This window comes from Salvelinus namaycush, chromosome 41 (genome assembly GCF_016432855.1).
Source record: "Salvelinus namaycush isolate Seneca chromosome 41, SaNama_1.0, whole genome shotgun sequence".
NCBI classification, from domain to species: Eukaryota; Metazoa; Chordata; class Actinopteri; order Salmoniformes; family Salmonidae; genus Salvelinus; species Salvelinus namaycush.
This window is the reverse complement of record NC_052347.1, coordinates 2,405,852-2,424,442: the sequence shown is the minus strand read 5'-3', so window position 1 is coordinate 2,424,442 and position 18,591 is coordinate 2,405,852. Positions and strand designations below refer to the sequence as shown.

Sequence of the window (18,591 nt, the reverse complement as noted above, 5' to 3'; positions counted from 1 at the left end):
AATTTATGTAAAAAACCCTTTGAATTTACTGATGTCTGAGGGGACTTTCTGCAGTTTCTAGAGACATCACCTTAGCTGCCTCATTACTACTTTCTTCATTCATGTATTATTATTATTTGTTTTTGTGTTGAATCATTTATTTTCTAGCATGGAATGTGAAGGTCATTCTGTTTCTTTTGTTGTTGTTAATCAGTGAAGCTAATACCGGTAGAGGGGAGGGAGGGGGGTGTTCCTGTGTTGGGGAGGGAAGGGTTTGGCACGATGTGCCCCCATGTAGCATGGTGTTTTGTGTAGGTGGAAGGAATAACGGGGCATTATCTGTGTCATATTTTTCTGATTGTTAAATTGTAAAAAAAGAAATGCCAATAATTATATTGTACAAAAAAAAAAGAATACGGTGTTGAAAGCCTTGGCCAGGTCGATGAAGACGGCTGCACAGTACTGTCTTTTATCAATGGCGGTTATGATATCGTTTAGTACCTTGAGTGTGGCTGAGATGCACCCATTACCAGCTCGGAAAGGTACGGTGGGATTTGAAATGGTCAGTCATATGTTTGTTAACTTGGCTATCGAAGACTTTAGAAAGGCAGGGCAGGATGGATATGATCTGTATTTCTCCACAACTTTGTCCCTGACCTGTTTGGAGAGCTCCTTGGTCTTCATGGTGCCGCTTGCTTGGTGGTGCCCCTTGCTTAGTTGTGCTGCAGACTCTGGGGCCTTTTAGAACAGGTGTAAATATACTGAGATCATGTGACAGATCATGTGACACTTAGATTGCACACAGGTGGACTTTATTTAACAAATGATGTGACTTCTGAAGGTACTTAGTTATATCAGATCTTATTTAGGGGCTTCATAGCAAAGGGGTGAATACATATGCACGCACCACTTTTCCATTTGTAATTTTTTTGAATTGTTTTAAACAAGTTTTTTTTTCCCATTTCACTTCACCAATTTTGATTTTTTTTGTGTATGTCCATTACATGAAATCCAAATAAAAATCTATTGAAATTGCAGGTTGTAATGCAACAAAATAGGAAAAACGTCAAGGGGGCTGAATACTTTTGCAAGGCTCTATATATTCTGAATGGACTTGTTGTTGTTTGTAACTGTGTAGAGCGAGAAAGGGCATACAGCCACCTCAATTAGCCTAGCTAGTTAATTAGCTTAACTAGCTTAACTAGCTTAACTAGCTTCTCCCGGTTTGATGCAGCCAAAACCGGTACTAAATAATCATGTTGGATGATAAATAACCTAGCTATGGCAGCAATTAGTCTACTATAGCACGAGTCGGCTTGGTTGGTTGCTGTCTCTCGTCTCCCGCCCTTCTCCCTGTTCAATGTGTCACTCGCTCGTAACCTACACACACAGCACAGCCCCTGCTCCTCTCTCTACCTTCTCTCCCTCATGTTTTATCAGCTCCGGTTAAATAGATTTTTCTGCTGCTTCCCTCATTCGGACCGGGTCTGGAACCGACCAGGTCTATACGGAAAGGGTCTAGTTGTCCTCGGGTCCGTTGGGAATGGGTTTTATATTTTTGAAATGAATTTATGCATATCGGGTCCGGACGGGAAAACCCCAGGTCCATTTCGGAACGGGTCCAATTTTTTTGACTCGTGAAGGCCTCTACCATACATTTTAGCTCTGATGCCCGCATTCAAAATGGATGTCTGTTCTGGCACACATGAGGGAACACTCTCAATACAAATGAATTTTTTATTAAACTAAATGTTTATTAATGTCTCTCTCTCTCTCTCTCTCTCTCTCTCTCTCTCTCTCTCTCTCTCTCTCTCTCTCTCTCTCCTTCTCCTCTCTGCCGGCAGCTGACACAGTTTGACTAAAGCCTCAACATGCCTGTGGCGTCGACTGGCACCGAGCGCGGTGAGTTTTGTTTCCCTCTCCTGTCCTTTCCCCCCTCCATCCCTCCTTTCCTTCCTCCAGCCCCTCAACCTCCTCCTCCCTTACCCAGTCCATCTCCTCTCTCCGTAGCTCTGATAAATGGGGCCGCCCCATGTTCTATATGACACCCACATCCATAAACACACCACACAGCCATTATGACCCACAGTTTCTCAATGCCGCAGCCAGAAAAGGGCTACTTTAATGAAGCCATATAATGTGTCCCCTAAATGGAGATTGACTGTTACTTCCTGGAAGTAGACCCATTTTTCACTGCTTGTCCAGACAACTGCATAAGTTTTGGGATTTGGTGGAGGGAGACTTGGGTCACACTTGACATTAAAGGGCAATCTGCAGTTGCTACATCCATTTGTTTACTTATAAATAAATGATATGTACCCATTGATTCTTGAAGAATATAACTTAGAAATGCCTCGTGACCTTAGTTCAACTGCCGTGCCCCATCACAACCCAAAATAAGCTTGTTTTACTCCAATGTTTTTAAACAAAATAAATGTAAATAATAAATGTAAATAACCTCAAAACATGGTTAAAACTATAATTGTGATATCATGGATGGTCAGTCCTTGCATCCATAGCTCTTTCTATGAATTTGAGAGTGGTAACACTTCTCCAGCCTCGTCCCCTCAGCTTTTTACCGAAACAGTGGTTAGTAAATACTTGTTTTTACTGTTGACTGCCCCTTTAAGATACACAAATGTTACCCAGCAGTGATATAGAGAGAAGATACTGTATGAGCACTTGTATTTTCTGTGACAAAAAACAAAAACAAAAAAACTACCACAAAATGGACTGTTTTTAATCAATAGCAGAAGATGGTCAACTGAGACCTTGGGCAAACCACGTATGAGATACTGTGACATTATAGGATACGGCCATTGATTGTGACTAACTATATGTATATCTATTTTTAAAGTCCTTATATCCTGTACTGGAGAGTGACATGCTAACGACATGTTGATGTCATATAGATGTATGACATTGTTAGTCACTCATAGCTTAGTCACTCATAGCTTAGTCACTCATAGCTGGGTGCAGAAATGCAGAGACAGCATGCAGTTACAAATCTTGTTTAACGGGGGGAGCTTAATGACTGGGCTGTAAATTGAGTTGAAAGTCTGTAAAGCAACGGTTTGCTTCATACATTTAGCTGCATGCTGAAGGTTTTATGAGATGAAGCTAAAACTTATGATCCATTCAAGTTCAAGGTGGTCCAGAAAACCTCCTGAACCTTGGCAGTAGAAATGTGATAACTCCTCCAAAACTTGAACTTCAAGTTTAACTTGCCTTCGCAAAAGGGCGAGTCTTTCCTCTTTCCAAGGGTCAGTCCTGAATTAGTCCTATTTCTCTGTGTGAAGCTGGGTGTAACTCATTCCTCTGAATCTGCATCCATGTTTCTGTGTCTCTGTGTGAAGCTGGGTGTATCTCATTCCTCTCAATCTGTATCTGTGATTCTGTGTCTCTGTGTGAAGCTGGGTGTAACTCCTTCCTCTGAATCTGTATCTGTGTTTCTGTGTCTCTGTGTGAAGCTGGGTGTAACTCCTTCCTCTGAATCTGTATCTGTGTTTCTGTGTCTCTGTGTGAAGCTGGGTGTAACTCCTTCCTCTGAATCTGTATCTGTGTTTCTGTGTGAAGCTGGGTGTAACTCCTTCCTCTGAATCTGTATCTGTGTTCTGTGTCTCTGTGTGAAGCTGGGTGTAACTCCTTCCTCTGAATCTGTATCTGTGTTCTGTGTCTCTGTGTGAAGCTGGGTGTAACTCCTTCCTCTGAATCTGTATCTGTGTTTCTGTGTCTCTGTGTGAAGCTGGGTGTAACTCCTTCCTCTGAATCTGTATCTGTGTTTCTGTGTGAAGCTGGGTGTATTCCTTCCTCTGAATCTGTATCTGTGTTTCTGTGTGAAGCTGGGTGTAACTCCTTCCTCTGAATCTGTATCTGTGTTTCTGTGTGAAGCTGGGTGTAACTCCTTCCTCTGAATCTGTATCTGTGTTTCTGTGTGAAGCTGGGTGTAACTCCTTCCTCTGAATCTGTATCTGTGTTTCTGTGTGAAGCTGAGTGTAACTCCTTCCTCTGAATCTGTATCTGTGTTTCTGTGTGAAGCTGGGTGTATTCCTTCCTCTGAATCTGTATCTGTGTTTCTGTGTGAAGCTGAGTGTAACTCCTTCCTCTGAATCTGTATCTGTGTTTCTGTGTGAAGCTGGGTGTAACTCCTTCCTCTGAATCTGTATCTGTGTTTCTGTGTGAAGCTGGGTGTAACTCCTTCCTCTGAATCTGTATCTGTGTTTCTGTGTGAAGCTGGGTGAAATTCCTTCCTCTGAATCTGTATCTGTGTTTCTGTGTTTCTGTGTGAAATTCCTTCCTCTGAATCTGTATCTGTGTTTCTGTGTATAGTGGTACCCCCCCAGATCCTGGATACCCTGAGTGACAGCAACAGCTCCACCACCGCCAATGACCTGGACCTCATCTTCCTCAAGGGCATCATAGACAGCCCCGTGGTAAGTCAGAGAGAGAGAGAGACCTAGTACACATACAGTCAAACATGGCAGAATGTATTCACACACAAGCCTACAGAGAGCCTTGTAGTGAGTCAGAGAAAGGTGAAATATGTAGGCCTAGTATGTAGGGTCACACACACACATACCAGAGAGAGTGTTGAATAAGGCCCACAGTCCTAAAACCAAGAAATTCCAGTACCAAAAATACATTGCAAGTTCCCAGAAGCTATAACTCATTCAAGCCTTTACAAACTCACAACCCTGTATGTCAACAGAGACAATGCCATGTAAACGGACACCCTCCCTCTGGACATGCATTCTATAAAAGGTGAGAGGCTGTCACGGTTGTTGTAAGAGACGGACCAAGGCGCAGCGTGTGTTGGGTTCCACATATTTATTTAATGTGAAACTTCTTCAACCAAACAATAAACAAGCAACAAAACGTGACTACGTGGTGCAACAAGCACAAACACAAACAATATGCCACAAAGCAGGTGGGAACAGGGACACCTTAAGTATGATCCCCAATTAGAGACAACGAACATCAGCTGCCTCTAATTAGGAACCATACTAAGAGCACCAACATGTGCACCGGCGCAGAGGAAGGCTCCTGCCATGGAGCGGGACTGGGTGCCGTGCCTGGACTGGGCACCGGCGCAGAGGAAGGCTCCTGCCATGGAGCGGGACTGGGCGCCGTGCCTGGACTGGGCACCGGCGCAGAGGAAGGCTCCTGCCATGGAGCGGGACTGGGCGCCGTGCCTGGACTGGGCACCAGCGCAGAGGAAGGCTACTGCCATGGAGCTGGCACAGGACGTACCGGACTGGGGAGGCGCACTGGAGGCCTAGTGCATGGAGCCGGCACAGGTGGTACCGGACTGGTGACACGCACTTCAGGGCGAGTGCGGGGAGCTGGCACAGGACGTACCGGACTGGGGAGGCGCACTGGAGGCCTAGTGCGTGGAGCCGGCACCGGACTGGCGCCTCCCCAGTCCGGTACGTCCTGTGCCAGCTCCCCGCACTCGCCCTGAAGTGCGTGTCACCAGTCCGGTGCCAACTGTGATTCAGGGCGAGTGCGGGGAGCTGGCACAGGACGTACCGGACTGGGGATGCGCACTGGAGGCCAGATGCGTGAAGCCGGCAGAGACTTCACCAGACTGCTGACAGGCTCTTCAGGTCGAATGTTGAGCAGAACACACTTGACCAACATCTCTCTCCCCCAACTTCTCCATCGCCTCCCTGACGGTCTCTGGCTCTTCCCTCTGCTCAGCTCCATGTGCCCCCCCACAAAAAAATCTTGGGGTTTCTGTGGCCGCGGCCCCCGGCGTCGTCGCTGTCCTTCCTGATTTCCTGGTGACTCCCGCCAAGGAAGGGTCTCGCATCCTCCCATGATCTCTTCCCAGGTCCAACTCACTTTTCCCTCCGTTGCACGCTGCTTGGTCCTTGTTTGGTGAAATATTCTGTCACGGTTGTTGTAAGAGACGGACCAAGGCGCAGCGTGTGTTGGGTTCCACATATTTATTTAAAGTGAAACTTCTTCAACCAAACAATAAACAAGCAGCAAAACGTGACTACGTGGTGCACAAACACAAACAATATCTCACAAAGCAGATGGGAACAGGGACACCTTAAGTATGATCCCCAATTAGAGACAACGAACATCAGCTGCCTCTAATTGGGAACCATACCAAGAGCACCAACATAGAAATGAAAAGACTAGAACACCCCCTAGTCACGCCCTGACCTACAACACCATAGAGAACCAAGGGCTCTCTATGGTCAGGGCGTGACAGAGGCATCACAGCATGTAATTGCAACTGATACCCCCCCCTTCTGCTGACATGCATTTTAAAAAAGTGGGACGCATCAACCTTTGCAAATCCGTTAGATGATTTACGACCAAATGAAAATAGCAGTGAGAGCTGTATAAGTCATTACAACTCTCTCCATGTCTGAGGGGAAAAGGAAACCACAGCTGTAAACAACGGAGACAGAAAGGGGAATCATTCAATTGCTTTGGAAATAAATTGGATGTTTAGACTTTTGTTCAATGAATGGTACCCAAGGAGAAAGATTTTGCACCTTTTAATTGAAGTCTTGCTCAGTGATTAAAGGGGAAGTGTCTGGGCACTGTTGCTGGAAATGCAGGGGGTTGGTTTGGAACAAAGGCTACTAAGTCTTGCTCAGTGATTAAAGGGGAAGTGTCTGGGCACTGTTGCTGGAAATGCAGGGGGTTGGTTTGGAACAAAGGCTACTAAGTCTTGCTCAGTGATTAAAGGGGAAGTGTCTGGGCACTGTTGCTGGAAATGCAGGGGGTTGGTTTGGAACAGGCTACTAAGTCTTGCTCAGTCATTAAAGGGGAAGTGTCTGGGCACTGTTGCTGGAAATGCAGGGGTTTTTTTGGAACAAAGGCTACTAAGTCTTGCTCAGTGATTAAAGGGGAACTGTCTTGGCACTGTTGCTGGAAATGCAGGGGGTTGGTTTGGAACAGGCTACTAAGTCTTGCTCAGTGATTAAAGGGGAAGTGTGTGTACTGTTGTTGGAAATGCAGGGGGTTTGTTTGGAACAAAGACTACTAAGTCTTGCTCAGTGATTAAAGGGGAAGTGTCTGGGCACTGTTGCTGGAAATGCAGGGGGTTGGTTTGGAACAAAGGCTACTAAGTCTTGCTCAGTCATTAAAGGGGAAGTGTCTGGGCACTGTTGCTGGAAATGCAGGGGGTTGGTTTGGAACAAAGGCTACTAAGTCTTGCTCAGTGATTAAAGGGGAAGTGTCTGTGTACTGTTGTTGGAAATGCAGGGGGTTGGTTTGGAACAAAGGCTACTAAGTCTTGCTCAGTGATTAAAGGGGAAGTGTCTGTGTACTGTTGCTGGAAATGAAGGGGGTTGGTTTGGAACAAAGGCTACTAAGTCTTGCTCAGTGATTAAAGGGGAAGTGTCTGTGTACTGTTGCTGGAAATGAAGGGGGTTGGTTTGGAACAAAGGCTACTAAGTCTTGCTCAGTGATTAAAGGGGAAGTGTCTGTGTACTGTTGTTGGAAATGCACGAGGTTGTTTTGGAACAAAGGCTACTAAGTCTTGCTCAGTGATTAAAGGGGAAGTGTCTGTGTACTGTTGTTGGAAATGCACGGGGTTGCTAGTAAGACACAGATCTTTTTTTAAAGCACAACAGGTCTTTGTCATTTTGTTATTCATTTATTCATGATTAGTTGGGGCAAGTAAATTAAATGACTTAAATTAGGTAATCTCTTGAAGAGGGTAATATGATCTGAAACTATGTCGACATCTGAGGATGTGGAACTGTCATGCCCCAGCACTAATGACTGCTGCTGGACCGCTTTGATGTCAGATGATGAGAGGAGTTACTCTCTCTCTCTCTCTCTCTCTCTCTCTCTCTCTCTCTCTCTCTCTCTCTCTCTCTCTCTCTCTCTCTCTCTCTCTCTCTCTCTCTCTCTCACACACACACACACACACACACACACACACACACACACACACACACACACACACACACACACATATATATATATATATATATATATATATACAGAATCAGAAGTGACAGCCCAGACTAAATTAGCACTTCTAAGGGAGGCCTGACATACTGATTTGCCTTGAACCACAGTTTGTCAATGAACCAGATTTAAGGTGTAGGTGCACTACTAGTCCACCAGGTGGCATGATTTAATTGGTCTGGCAGTGAGGCCCATATACTCTGTGTAGGTGGGTCACTTTGCCTTTAAGTGTTGATCCCAGTACATATTTGCTAAATCCCTCTTCATGGTAAATTTACGTTAAAGAAGGATAGATTGATCCTAAATCTGCTCTTATGACAACCACTGGGCTGGAAGCCTAAATTCCAGGCTCGTGCCAGATGCCACTCAGTCCCAGAACCCAGGGTCGTGTCTGGCCTGTCCCTTCAGTTGTTAATGTCCACTAATTCTCTCAGTAATTACTTTCAAGCATCTGCTTTTACATTAAAGACATGATCAGCTGACTTTGAACTCATTTCCCTCTGTGAATGAACTTCAAAGGGAAAGTCAGCCAGCCAGTAAGGACAGTTTGGGCAGATCTTGGAGACTCTGTGAAATATTAATGGCTTCCACTCTACTTTGATGAAAAATACTTAATTAATCAGATAAAAGTTGAAGAGAGCAAAAAAAGTGTCAATGATTTTGAAAGATTTTTATATATATTTTAAGGTGCAAAGTATGTTAGCCCACCTAAAGCTTTGCTAGGTCTCATAAACAACCCTTTCATTAAAAACACTTTAAATATATGAACTAACTATTTTTAAAGATCCCAAAACCATTCTGAAACATATTTATTTCCATCTTAAAGAGATTCTCCAGTACTTTTGTATACTTTTTAGCCAGTAGTTCTGAAAGGGACACTTACGAGCCAAAAGTGGTCCCGAAAAGTGTGTGCATTTTGTTAGCTGTCACTCAAATGGCGAGGGGCTGACTCACGTGGGGGGAAATGTAGGGAAAACGTCGCAGCACAGCTTACAGAAAAACAGTCGCTTTCAAACTAGGGATTTCGTAGCTTATTGAGGTAAAACAGTAATTCTGCTCATAGATTGGGCATGTATGAAGTACACACCCTGCCCAAAGTGGGAGCTTTAACAAAATAAAAAAAACTTCCAGAGCATGTCTTTAATATTATACATTTGTACTTCAAATATGTATTCAAATAAAACAATAAGTATGTGTGTGTTTTCTTATGTCCCGTAGGAGCCAGAGAGTCTGGAGGAGACCAGGTTGGAGGCGGTGAGGGACAACAACGTAGAGCTGGTCGAGGAGATCCTCAGAGAGCTGAGTCCCTTCACACACCAAAGCAACAGCGCAGCAGAGCTCACGCGCATCCTCAACGAACCCCACTTTCAGGTACACACACAGACGCACACACATACCCATACCCATTAAACCACACACTCATGTGGACATCAATGCACACGTACACCTACATGGACATGCAGAGTAGACATATCCTTCATCGCATAATCCACTAGTTAGTCTTAAGGAAGTATTGCCTCGGTCTGCTGTCAATCTAATGTTCTCTCTCTGCCGACTGGTTCCCAGTCTCTGCTGGAGACCCATGACTCGGTGGCGTCCCAGGTGTGTGACACCCCTCCCCCCAGCCCCTGTGCCTACATGGAGCCCCCCGTCAGCAACCAGCCCGTGCCCCCAGATGCCGTCCGGATGGTGGGCATCCGCAAAGTGGCTGGTGAACACCTGGTTAGTACCACCTTGCTCTTTGTCTATCACCTATCTGTTATAGATAGCATGGCACCCAGAGTTGAGGTGTTTTAGTCAACTCTTACTCCTTTGGCTGAATCACAAACAGGCTAGTGGTTTTAATCATAGTGTAAAATTGTAACCGTAGTGTATCCTCGTTCATGTCCTTTTTTCAGGAGATTATTATTTTGTCATTTTAGATATTTTATTGAACATATAGGACATTGTAGAAGGACAATGAAGAGAGGAGAGAGTTTGTGCCAAAGTAGCAACTCCCCACGCCACACATCCTCGTTGGTTTATATGTGTTGAACCTGTTCAGGGCGTGACGTTCCGTGTGGAGGCGGGGGAGCTGGTGATTGCCAGGGTCCTCCACGGAGGGATGATCGACCAGCAGGGTCTCCTCCACGCGGGTGACATCATCAAGGAGGTGAACGGGAAGGAGGTGGGTGAGGACCCGAGGGCGCTGCAGGAGACGCTGCAGGAGGCCAGCGGCAGCGTGGTGCTCAAGATCCTCCCCAGCTATCAGGAGGGCCATGCGCCAGGACAGGTAAGAGCAATAAAGTACCAAGGCCCCAGACAACGTACATGTTAATAACAAACGATAACACTTTTTGGGGGGAGGGATAGTACATCTGTAGATGCTCAACAGACGATCAGTAACATTTCAACTAACTATCTACTAACCCTAACGTAAACCCTTGTCCTAACCCTAACTTAACCCTTACCTTAACCTTAAGCCTTACCCTAACCTTAACCTAACCGTAACCGTAACCTTAGCAAGGAGTTGCTTATCAACAGATAGTTTGTTGATTGTAGAGAATCTACAGATGGACCATCCAGACTATCAAAGTAAAGTGTGACCTAACAAACGACCAGTGGACAGGTAAGGGTTAACATACACGACACTTACTGTAACAGCATGCTACCAGCCCAACAGACAGGTAAACGTTCCAAACAAACAAGAGCCCTATGCCTCCGGACAGACGAGCCGTAAGCTCCACAGACAGGTCGCCACTATTGTACCCAAATATCATATCAAATGTATTAATATAGCCCTTCGTACATCAGCTGATATCTCAAAGTGCTGTACAGAAACCCAGCCTAAAACCCCAAACAGCAAGCAATGCAGGTGTAGAAGCACGGTGGCTAGGAAAAACTCCCTAGAAAGGCCAAAACCTAGGAAGAAACCTAGAGAGGAACCAGGCTATGAGGGGTACTCTTCTAGTGCCCTGCGGTAGGTAAATGCACTAATCTGCCCCTGCCAATGAACTTCAATCTACTACACAGTTTGCACATAATTTACTGGCTCTAAGAATATACTTTGAGGGGTGGATTATGACAGTGTCACATTGTCTGCTAGTGTTCACCCCCTCTGGTTGTCATGGATACCACCAGGCAGAGGGGGCTGAGTAATCCCTTTACGTCATTTTGGGGGATTTCTTCCCTTTTATCTTCACTCGTTCTGTGGCTGATGGGAAAAAAGGGGGATGGAAAGTTACTCTGAAAGTACAAACAAGTCGTCAGCGGAAGGGTGTTAATGGCTCCTGAGGAAGAGTTGATATTTACAGTAGGCCTAATGTAGTTCATCTGAGGCTTGTAGAAAGTGGTTTGTTTTTATGCATTCTTGTTGATAATGGCTTGCTGTGATCAGCTGGAATAGTGTATACAGCTTTATACTCTGAATGCACGTATGGCGTGCTCTAGAGCAAAAATTCCACTTCGATCAACTTTTTTTTAAATTTCACCTTTATTTAACCAGGTAGGCTAGTTGTGAACAGGTTCTCATTTACAACTGCGACCTGGCCCAGATAAAGCAAAGCAGTGCAACACAAACAACAACACAGAGTTACACATGGAATAAACAAACATACAGTTAATAACACAATAGAAAAGGTCTATATACAGTGTGTGCTAATGAGGTAGGATAACGGAGGTAAGGCAATAAATAGGCCATAGTGGCGAAATAATTACAATATATCAAGTCAACACTGGAGTGATAGATGTGCAGATGTATTTAAGTTTAAATGTAAACTTTGCAAGTTAGAAATGTGCACGACTCAAGCTTCTCCTTTTGAATTTGGTACGAAATGTTCAACACTATCCAACAGTAACAGACTCGTAACCGTCTGGATGTATCGACTTCCTGTTCCCCACAGGTGTTTGTGAAGTGTCACTATGACTACGACCCGGCCAATGACAACCTGATCCCGTGTAAAGAGGCGGGTCTTAAGTTCTACACCGGTGACATCCTGCAGATCGTCAATCAGGATGACCTCAACTGGTGGCAGGTGGGTCCAATGGGATTATTTTGCCATGTACTGTACTGTATGTAACACACATTGTTTTGTGTATTGCTTCTGCTGTCAATACTATCACCTCTATATTTGGCTAGTTGTGCCTGTCGGTAAACGGTGTGCGTGCTGGTGGGCCTAAGTATTGATGAGAGTATCATCCTGTGGGTCTGTCAGGCTCGTCGTTGTGTGGAGGGAGGCAGTGCTGGGCTGATCCCCAGTCAGCTGCTAGAGGAGAAGAGAAAAGCCTTTGTCAAGAGAGACGTGGAGCTAGCCCCGCCAGGTAGGACCAGTGCGTAGGGCTGTGGCAGTCACGACATTTTGTCCGACGGTTATTGTCATGGAAAAGACTGCCGGTCTCACGCATCTCCAGGCCTCCACACATTACAAGCCACCGATGCGTGCCTTTGGAACGTCTGCATTTAAAAAAAGTATAATACATTTATTTAATATACACCATCACAATAAATCCATTAGGAACATTATCATATCAAAATGTATTTCAGAAAAACTGAATATGAGTTGGCCTACTGTATTGTAACGACCCGGTATTGTGTTCTGTGTTTGTGGGTGTGTTATGGTTCTCATGGCTACTAGCAGGGGTTAAATATGTCAGGACAGATGGAAAGGTTGGGGGGGTATGATGGGTAATCCCGCGGGGTTTGGAAATGCATAAATAGGGGTTACTGTGTCATCTCTCTCTCTTCTGTTCGGGCCTTGATCTGTTCCTATGAGAGTGACCCTTAACTCGACATGGTATAATTGTGTACGTTCGGCATTTAGCGGCGTGGGCTGTGGCCTGAACAATAGCCCAGTTTAGGAATAAACCTGTGTTCTGACCTGCACACCTAGAGTCCATCTCTTTTCTCTTTATGACCCAGCCGGGTCATTACAGTATGTTATCTGGCTATGCTCCATGCCATAGGCTGTTTCGCTTGTTCATTTAGCTGACAAGATATGCTTATTATTTTATTTTTATTAGATGTTATAGTAGGAATATAATAGAATTTAGCTAAATAAAATAGAAAGGATATTTTTCACATTACAGAGCGAGTGCGGCATAAAAGTGATCATTTGAAACAGGTCCCATATGCTTAGATTGAGAGTTATTTGGTAACTTTAGTTGTGAATGATACAAACCTTAGAATGTCTTAGAAATAAAAAAAATATTATGGGCTGCAGGATGCGACTAGAGACTATTGATGATTTGAGAAAGTAACAAAAAAAAGCTTACGCTCTGTTCCTTGCCTCAGGCTGTTCTCTCATCAAGTGATCATATTTTCACCCATCAGACTATTCTCAATTTAATCTTGTCTTTACTAAAACAAGATTGTCTTTATCTTGACTTTAATACTGTAAAAGTAGTTTCGATTTAGAATGGCCCATGCATGTCATCTGTATGCCCTCAAATAGCGAAATGGAGGCCGTGCTTCCCGCGGGTCTGTTTTGTAAGCTACTTCGGTTTGTATTGCGGAGCATGTGCTTAAATATGAGTAGCTCAAACTACTACCATGGGCTCTCAAACCTTGTTCCTGCAGCCACCCAGTGCTTCATTTGGGGAAGCAAGTGAAATCTGTTAGGGAACATCGATATAAAAAAACGCAATTTAACGTGCTCAAGAAAGGAATTACGAGAGAGCGGAGGAGGTGGTGAGGTTTTCTGTATAGCTGAAGGTAACGTGACACTATTAATTAGGAAAATATATATTTAAAAAAAACTATTACAAGGCTATTTAAAATCGAATACAAATTCACTAATTGTAGAGTAACTGTAAACCGCCCTGCACAATCAATGAGCCGACAGCATCGCCTAGGACTGGCTTTACGTTCTCCCAGACTCATGGATAGACATTTTGCAGCGTAGCGTAAGGTAACTACTGTAGTCCATCCAGTATGCATACTAATACACTCCACACTCAAAGGCGATTACTCAAATTTGTTTCATTTTGGAACATAGGCTATAACAATTATGTCCCACAGACATCTTAAATCAGTGTTGTTTCATTTGTTTTCTGCCATGCAAAATGTGCAGTAGGCTATGTATTGGGGCGGCAGGTAGCCTAGTTGTTAGAGCGTTGGGCCGACAAGCTAACAAGGTAAAAACCTGTCATTCTGCTCCCGAAATAGGCAGTTAACCCACTGTTCCCCGGTATGCCGTCATTGTAAATAAGAATGTGTTCTTAATTGCTTAGTTAAATAAAAGTTACATTTTTTTAAATTGTATAACTGCACAATCATGTTGGGTACAACCAAAGCGTGTCTAGAGTGCATAAAAGGAGATTACCATCACTCAATGGTCAAATGGAATTTTTCTGCGGTCATGACTCATAGCTGCTGATGTGGCAGTCATACAGTCACCCAACAGCCCTACCAGTGGAGCCCACTTTATTAACTCTTCATAACTCTTACCCCCTGTCTGCCTGCCTGCCTGCCTGCCTGCCTGTCTGTCTGTCTGTCTGTCTCTGTCTGTCTGTCTGTCTCACTCATCACTAATGAACAGACAGCATTTAATATGAGCCATATCGTCAGATCCTAGATGTGTAGCTAATTGTGTAGCTTATTATGTAGAGGGGAATGATGGGTGAGGTACAGAATACAGAGACCCGATCTGGGACCCGAGTGGGTCCGGATCCAGAATTCTAAATAATGTCACGGGTCGGATCTGATATGATTGTCAGGGGTCTTCGGGTATGTTTAATTTTAACTGACTTGCCTGAAAGGACCCGCACATACCCGGAAGGCGACTGCTGCAGTAGAGAGAGATAAATTGTATAATATATGCTGCTGCTCTTTTCACGATAGTGGCACTTGTAGCTTGTTGTTGGCCAATCATAAGTCATCAAAGCGTCATAGAGCCTCCGTGGCAAAAGTTCGGAGATATCTAATCAATGGAAGATGGAATTCAAATCACAGAATTAAAAGTTTAAGGAGCAGGATAGGCAACAACGACCATGAGCCAACAGTTAGGCTGCTACTTAATATTCTGAATGGAGTTGTTTTTATTTGTAACTGTATGACGAGAAAGCTCATGCACTGTAGCCTCAATTAGCCTATCTAGATAGCTTAACTAGCTTCTCCCGGTTTGATGCAGTCAAGACAGGCACTACGTAATTATATTGGATGATCAATAACCTAGCTATGGCAGCTATTCGTTTGCTATAGTGCAAGTCGGCTTTGTTGTTTGATGTCTCTCGTCTCTCCCTCCTTCCACCCTGTGTCACTCGCTCACATTAACACACTCCCTCCCCCACCTGCTAGAGTGACACCTCTCCCTCCTCTCCCTCGTGCGTGATCAGCTCCGGGTTCTGCTGCTTCTCTTACTCGGATCGAGTCAGGAACCAGGTCTATACTGAATGGGTCTAGTTGTCCTCAGGTCCGTTCAGAACAGGTCTCTTTATTTAAAAAAAAATATTTATGCATATTGGGTCCGGGTGGGAAAGCCCCAGGTCCGTTTCGGAATGTTTCCATCTTTTTGGACCCATGACCTCTACTTGGCATTGTTATATACTGCCCCCTAGTGTAAAATCAAATGGATGATTAATAAGAAAGCCATGTGAATACCTGTGGATGCATGTGGATAGATGGAGTTTGTATGGGATCATGTTTGTATGGGATTAAGGTTGTATGGGATCATCGTTGTTTACATGTGTGTTATTGTGACAGGAAACCTTTGTACTGGAGTGGCGGGAAAGAACAAGAAGAAAAAGATGATGTATCTAACCACTAAGAATGCAGGTGGGAATTTCTTTGAATTCTGAGAAATTCTGTAAGTTACATTGAAAGGTTGACAAATAAATAAAGCTATCAATTTGTCACTGTATCTCTCTGTCTTTATCTGTCATTGTTTTTATTCACCCTCTCTCTCTCTCTATTTCTCGATCTCTTAGAGTTTGACAGGCATGAGTTACTGATCTATGAGGATGTTGCCAAGGTGCCTCCGTTCCGCAGGAAGACGTTGGTTCTGATTGGTGCTTTGGGAGTGGGCCGACGCAGCCTGAAGAACAAACTGCTGCTGTCTGACCCACAACACTACGGCACCACCATCCCCCGTGAGTGTTGCTAACCTTCCAACTAATTAACAACAACAAAAAATGCTAACATGCTAAAGCTAGCCGTTCTAACAATCCAAGAATGTTCTTTGGAATTTGGATTGAATCCATTGTGTTAGGACCCCTTCATACAGTAACTAGTGATTGTTGAAACAGTTTCCAGCAAGTCGCTCTGGATAAGATTGTCTGCTAAATAACTTAAATGTAGATAATATTCTTGCCTCCTCCAGACACCTCCAGAAAGCCAAAGTCAGGGGAGCGGGAAGGCCAGATGTATGCCTTCACCTCGCGGAGCAAGATGGAGGCAGACATCAAGAACGGTCGCTACCTGGAGCATGGCGAGTACGACGGCAATCTCTACGGCACCAAGATGGACTCCATCCATGAGGTGGCGGAGGCCGGTCGCATCTGTGTACTGGACGCCAATCCTCAGGTAGCAGCGATTGGCCACATTGTGACCTCACACACCACAATCTGGAGCCCGATATGGGTGAATGCAGGGTTCTAACAGCTATAGACATTGGTACCTCTTCCAGACATTGTATTCCTTGCACTACTTCCAGGCCTTGAAGGTACTGCGGACGTCTGAGTTCCTGCCTTACGTGGTGTTCATCGAGGCCCCTGATTTCGAGGTCCTCAAGGCCACGAACCAGTCGGCCATCGAGACTGGAGTCGTCACCAAGCAGCTGACGGTAAGCACCAGGGTGAAGCCAAGCAGAGGATAATGACTGAACGGAAAACAATCAATGACAGCCACTGGCTATGTCTTTCATTCAGGAAGACCAACATGCCTCACTTTGTTTAGCCATTATACACTGAGTATACAAAACATTAAGGACACCTGCTCTTTCCATGGCATAGTCTGTCCAGGTGAAAGCTATGATCCCTTATTGACGTCACCTGTTAAATCCACATCAATCAGTGTAGATGAAGGGGCGGAGACAAGTTAAAGAAGGACATTTAAGTCTTGAGACAATTGAGACATGTATTGTGTATGTGTGCCATTCAGAGGGTGAATGGGAAAGACAAAACATTTAAGTGCTTTTGAACGGGGTATGGTAGTAGGTGCCAGGCACATCGGTTTGTGTCAAGAACTGCAATGCTGCTGGGTTTTTCACGCTGTTTCCCGTTTGTATCAAGAATGGTCCACCACCTAAAGGACATCCATCCAACTTCACACAACTGATTTTTTTTTGTCAAAAATGAGTGAGCCACATTTAATAGATCTTTAGATGGTTCTTTATACTGTACGTCTGTGAAGTTAGATTTTTGAAAAAGTAAAAGTGTGAAAAAAAAGTCAAAACTAGAAAGTTCGAACTGCATCAACCCATCTGAACTTGGAACTATCCAATCACAAGCCTGAACAAATACAGACGGACGAATCAGGACGTGTCTTTGCCGACAACACTGTCAGAAATCTCAAAGTAAACGATGTCACATCGTTGTTCAGTGACGCCAGTAATTCGTCTGATGATCATAATACATTTCTTGATGTGTTTGAGGATGTATTCTGACTTTATCTGGGTACAATAGTGTTATTCTATCATTTGTATATTCAAATAGCAACAGTGAACATGACTAGTTCAGGTAGAACTATGCTTTGCACAGATAGAACCTTATAGACCCAAGGTCACAACTTGCTGAAACGCCCTAACGTTGCTCAATAGCTACATGTCTGAACCTCCAGGTTCGTAGCTATTAACGCCTCATAAACATAACTAACTAGCTTGTGCAGGGCCTCTTCCCTTCCTGTTACTCTTAAGTTCTAACAACCACCGTCTTTGTTCTCTGTAGGACTCAGAGCTAAAGAGAACAGTGGACGAGAGCACCCGCATCCAGACGGCCTACGGACACTACTTTGACCTCACCATCGTCAACGACAACCTGGACGAGAGCTACAGGAACCTGAAGGCAGCTCTGGAGAAGGTCTCTGCTACCCAGCAGTGGGTCCCAGTCACCTGGGTCTTCTAGTGGGAGACAGAAGGACAAGAGGGTGGTGTTGAACACGAATGTTCTCTCATTCGTCAACACAAGACATCCGATGATACTGTCTGGCTCATCCTCACAGTGACCTCTGGACCTCTGACCTTTGGACTCCATACATAAGACTGAACTGACAGCATTCTTTTTGCTGTGTACATATTGGTTTTGGAAATTTGTCGACAAAACGTCAAGGATTTTCTTGTTTGGGCATTATGTGATTCTGGTGTGTGTGTGTGTGTGTGTGTGTGTGTGTGTGTGTGTGTGTGTGTGTGTGTGTGTGTGTGTGTGTGTGTGTGTGTGTGTGTGTGTGTGTGTGTGTGTGTGTGTGTGTGTGTGTGTGTGTGTGTGTGTGTGTGTGTGTGTGTGTGTGTGTGTGTGTGTGTGTGTGTGTGTGTGTGTGTGTGTGTGTGTGCATTCCTGTGGTTGCAGAGTGTCTTCACCATAATCATGTTCGCTACATTGATTCTTTATTTTTATTACCACATTCTATTTTCTTGTATGAGGAGTTCAAGTTGAAACCCTTTTTGACACCTACTGTTGGGTATTTCTTTTTTCTATCATTTCAAAAAAGGCAAGGCACTGAGGTGTGAACATAAAACATTCAAATCATTTGAAGATAGCATG

General features: G+C 44.4%; 1 protein-coding gene across 1 annotated transcript; it reads left to right on the top strand.

The window, feature by feature from the left end:
- The first annotated feature begins 1,850 nt into the window (after positions 1 to 1,850).
- Positions 1,851 to 17,955, top strand: LOC120034524 (MAGUK p55 subfamily member 2-like). The gene is made up of 12 exons (XM_038981115.1): positions 1,851 to 1,881; positions 4,309 to 4,412; positions 9,139 to 9,291; positions 9,487 to 9,642; positions 9,965 to 10,192; positions 11,802 to 11,933; positions 12,114 to 12,219; positions 15,599 to 15,670; positions 15,823 to 15,984; positions 16,215 to 16,417; positions 16,548 to 16,676; positions 17,779 to 17,955. The coding sequence occupies exons 1-12, from the start codon at positions 1,851 to 1,853 to the stop codon at positions 17,953 to 17,955; spliced, it is 1,653 nt and encodes a 550-aa protein (XP_038837043.1).
- The last annotated feature ends 636 nt before the right edge of the window (positions 17,956 to 18,591 follow it).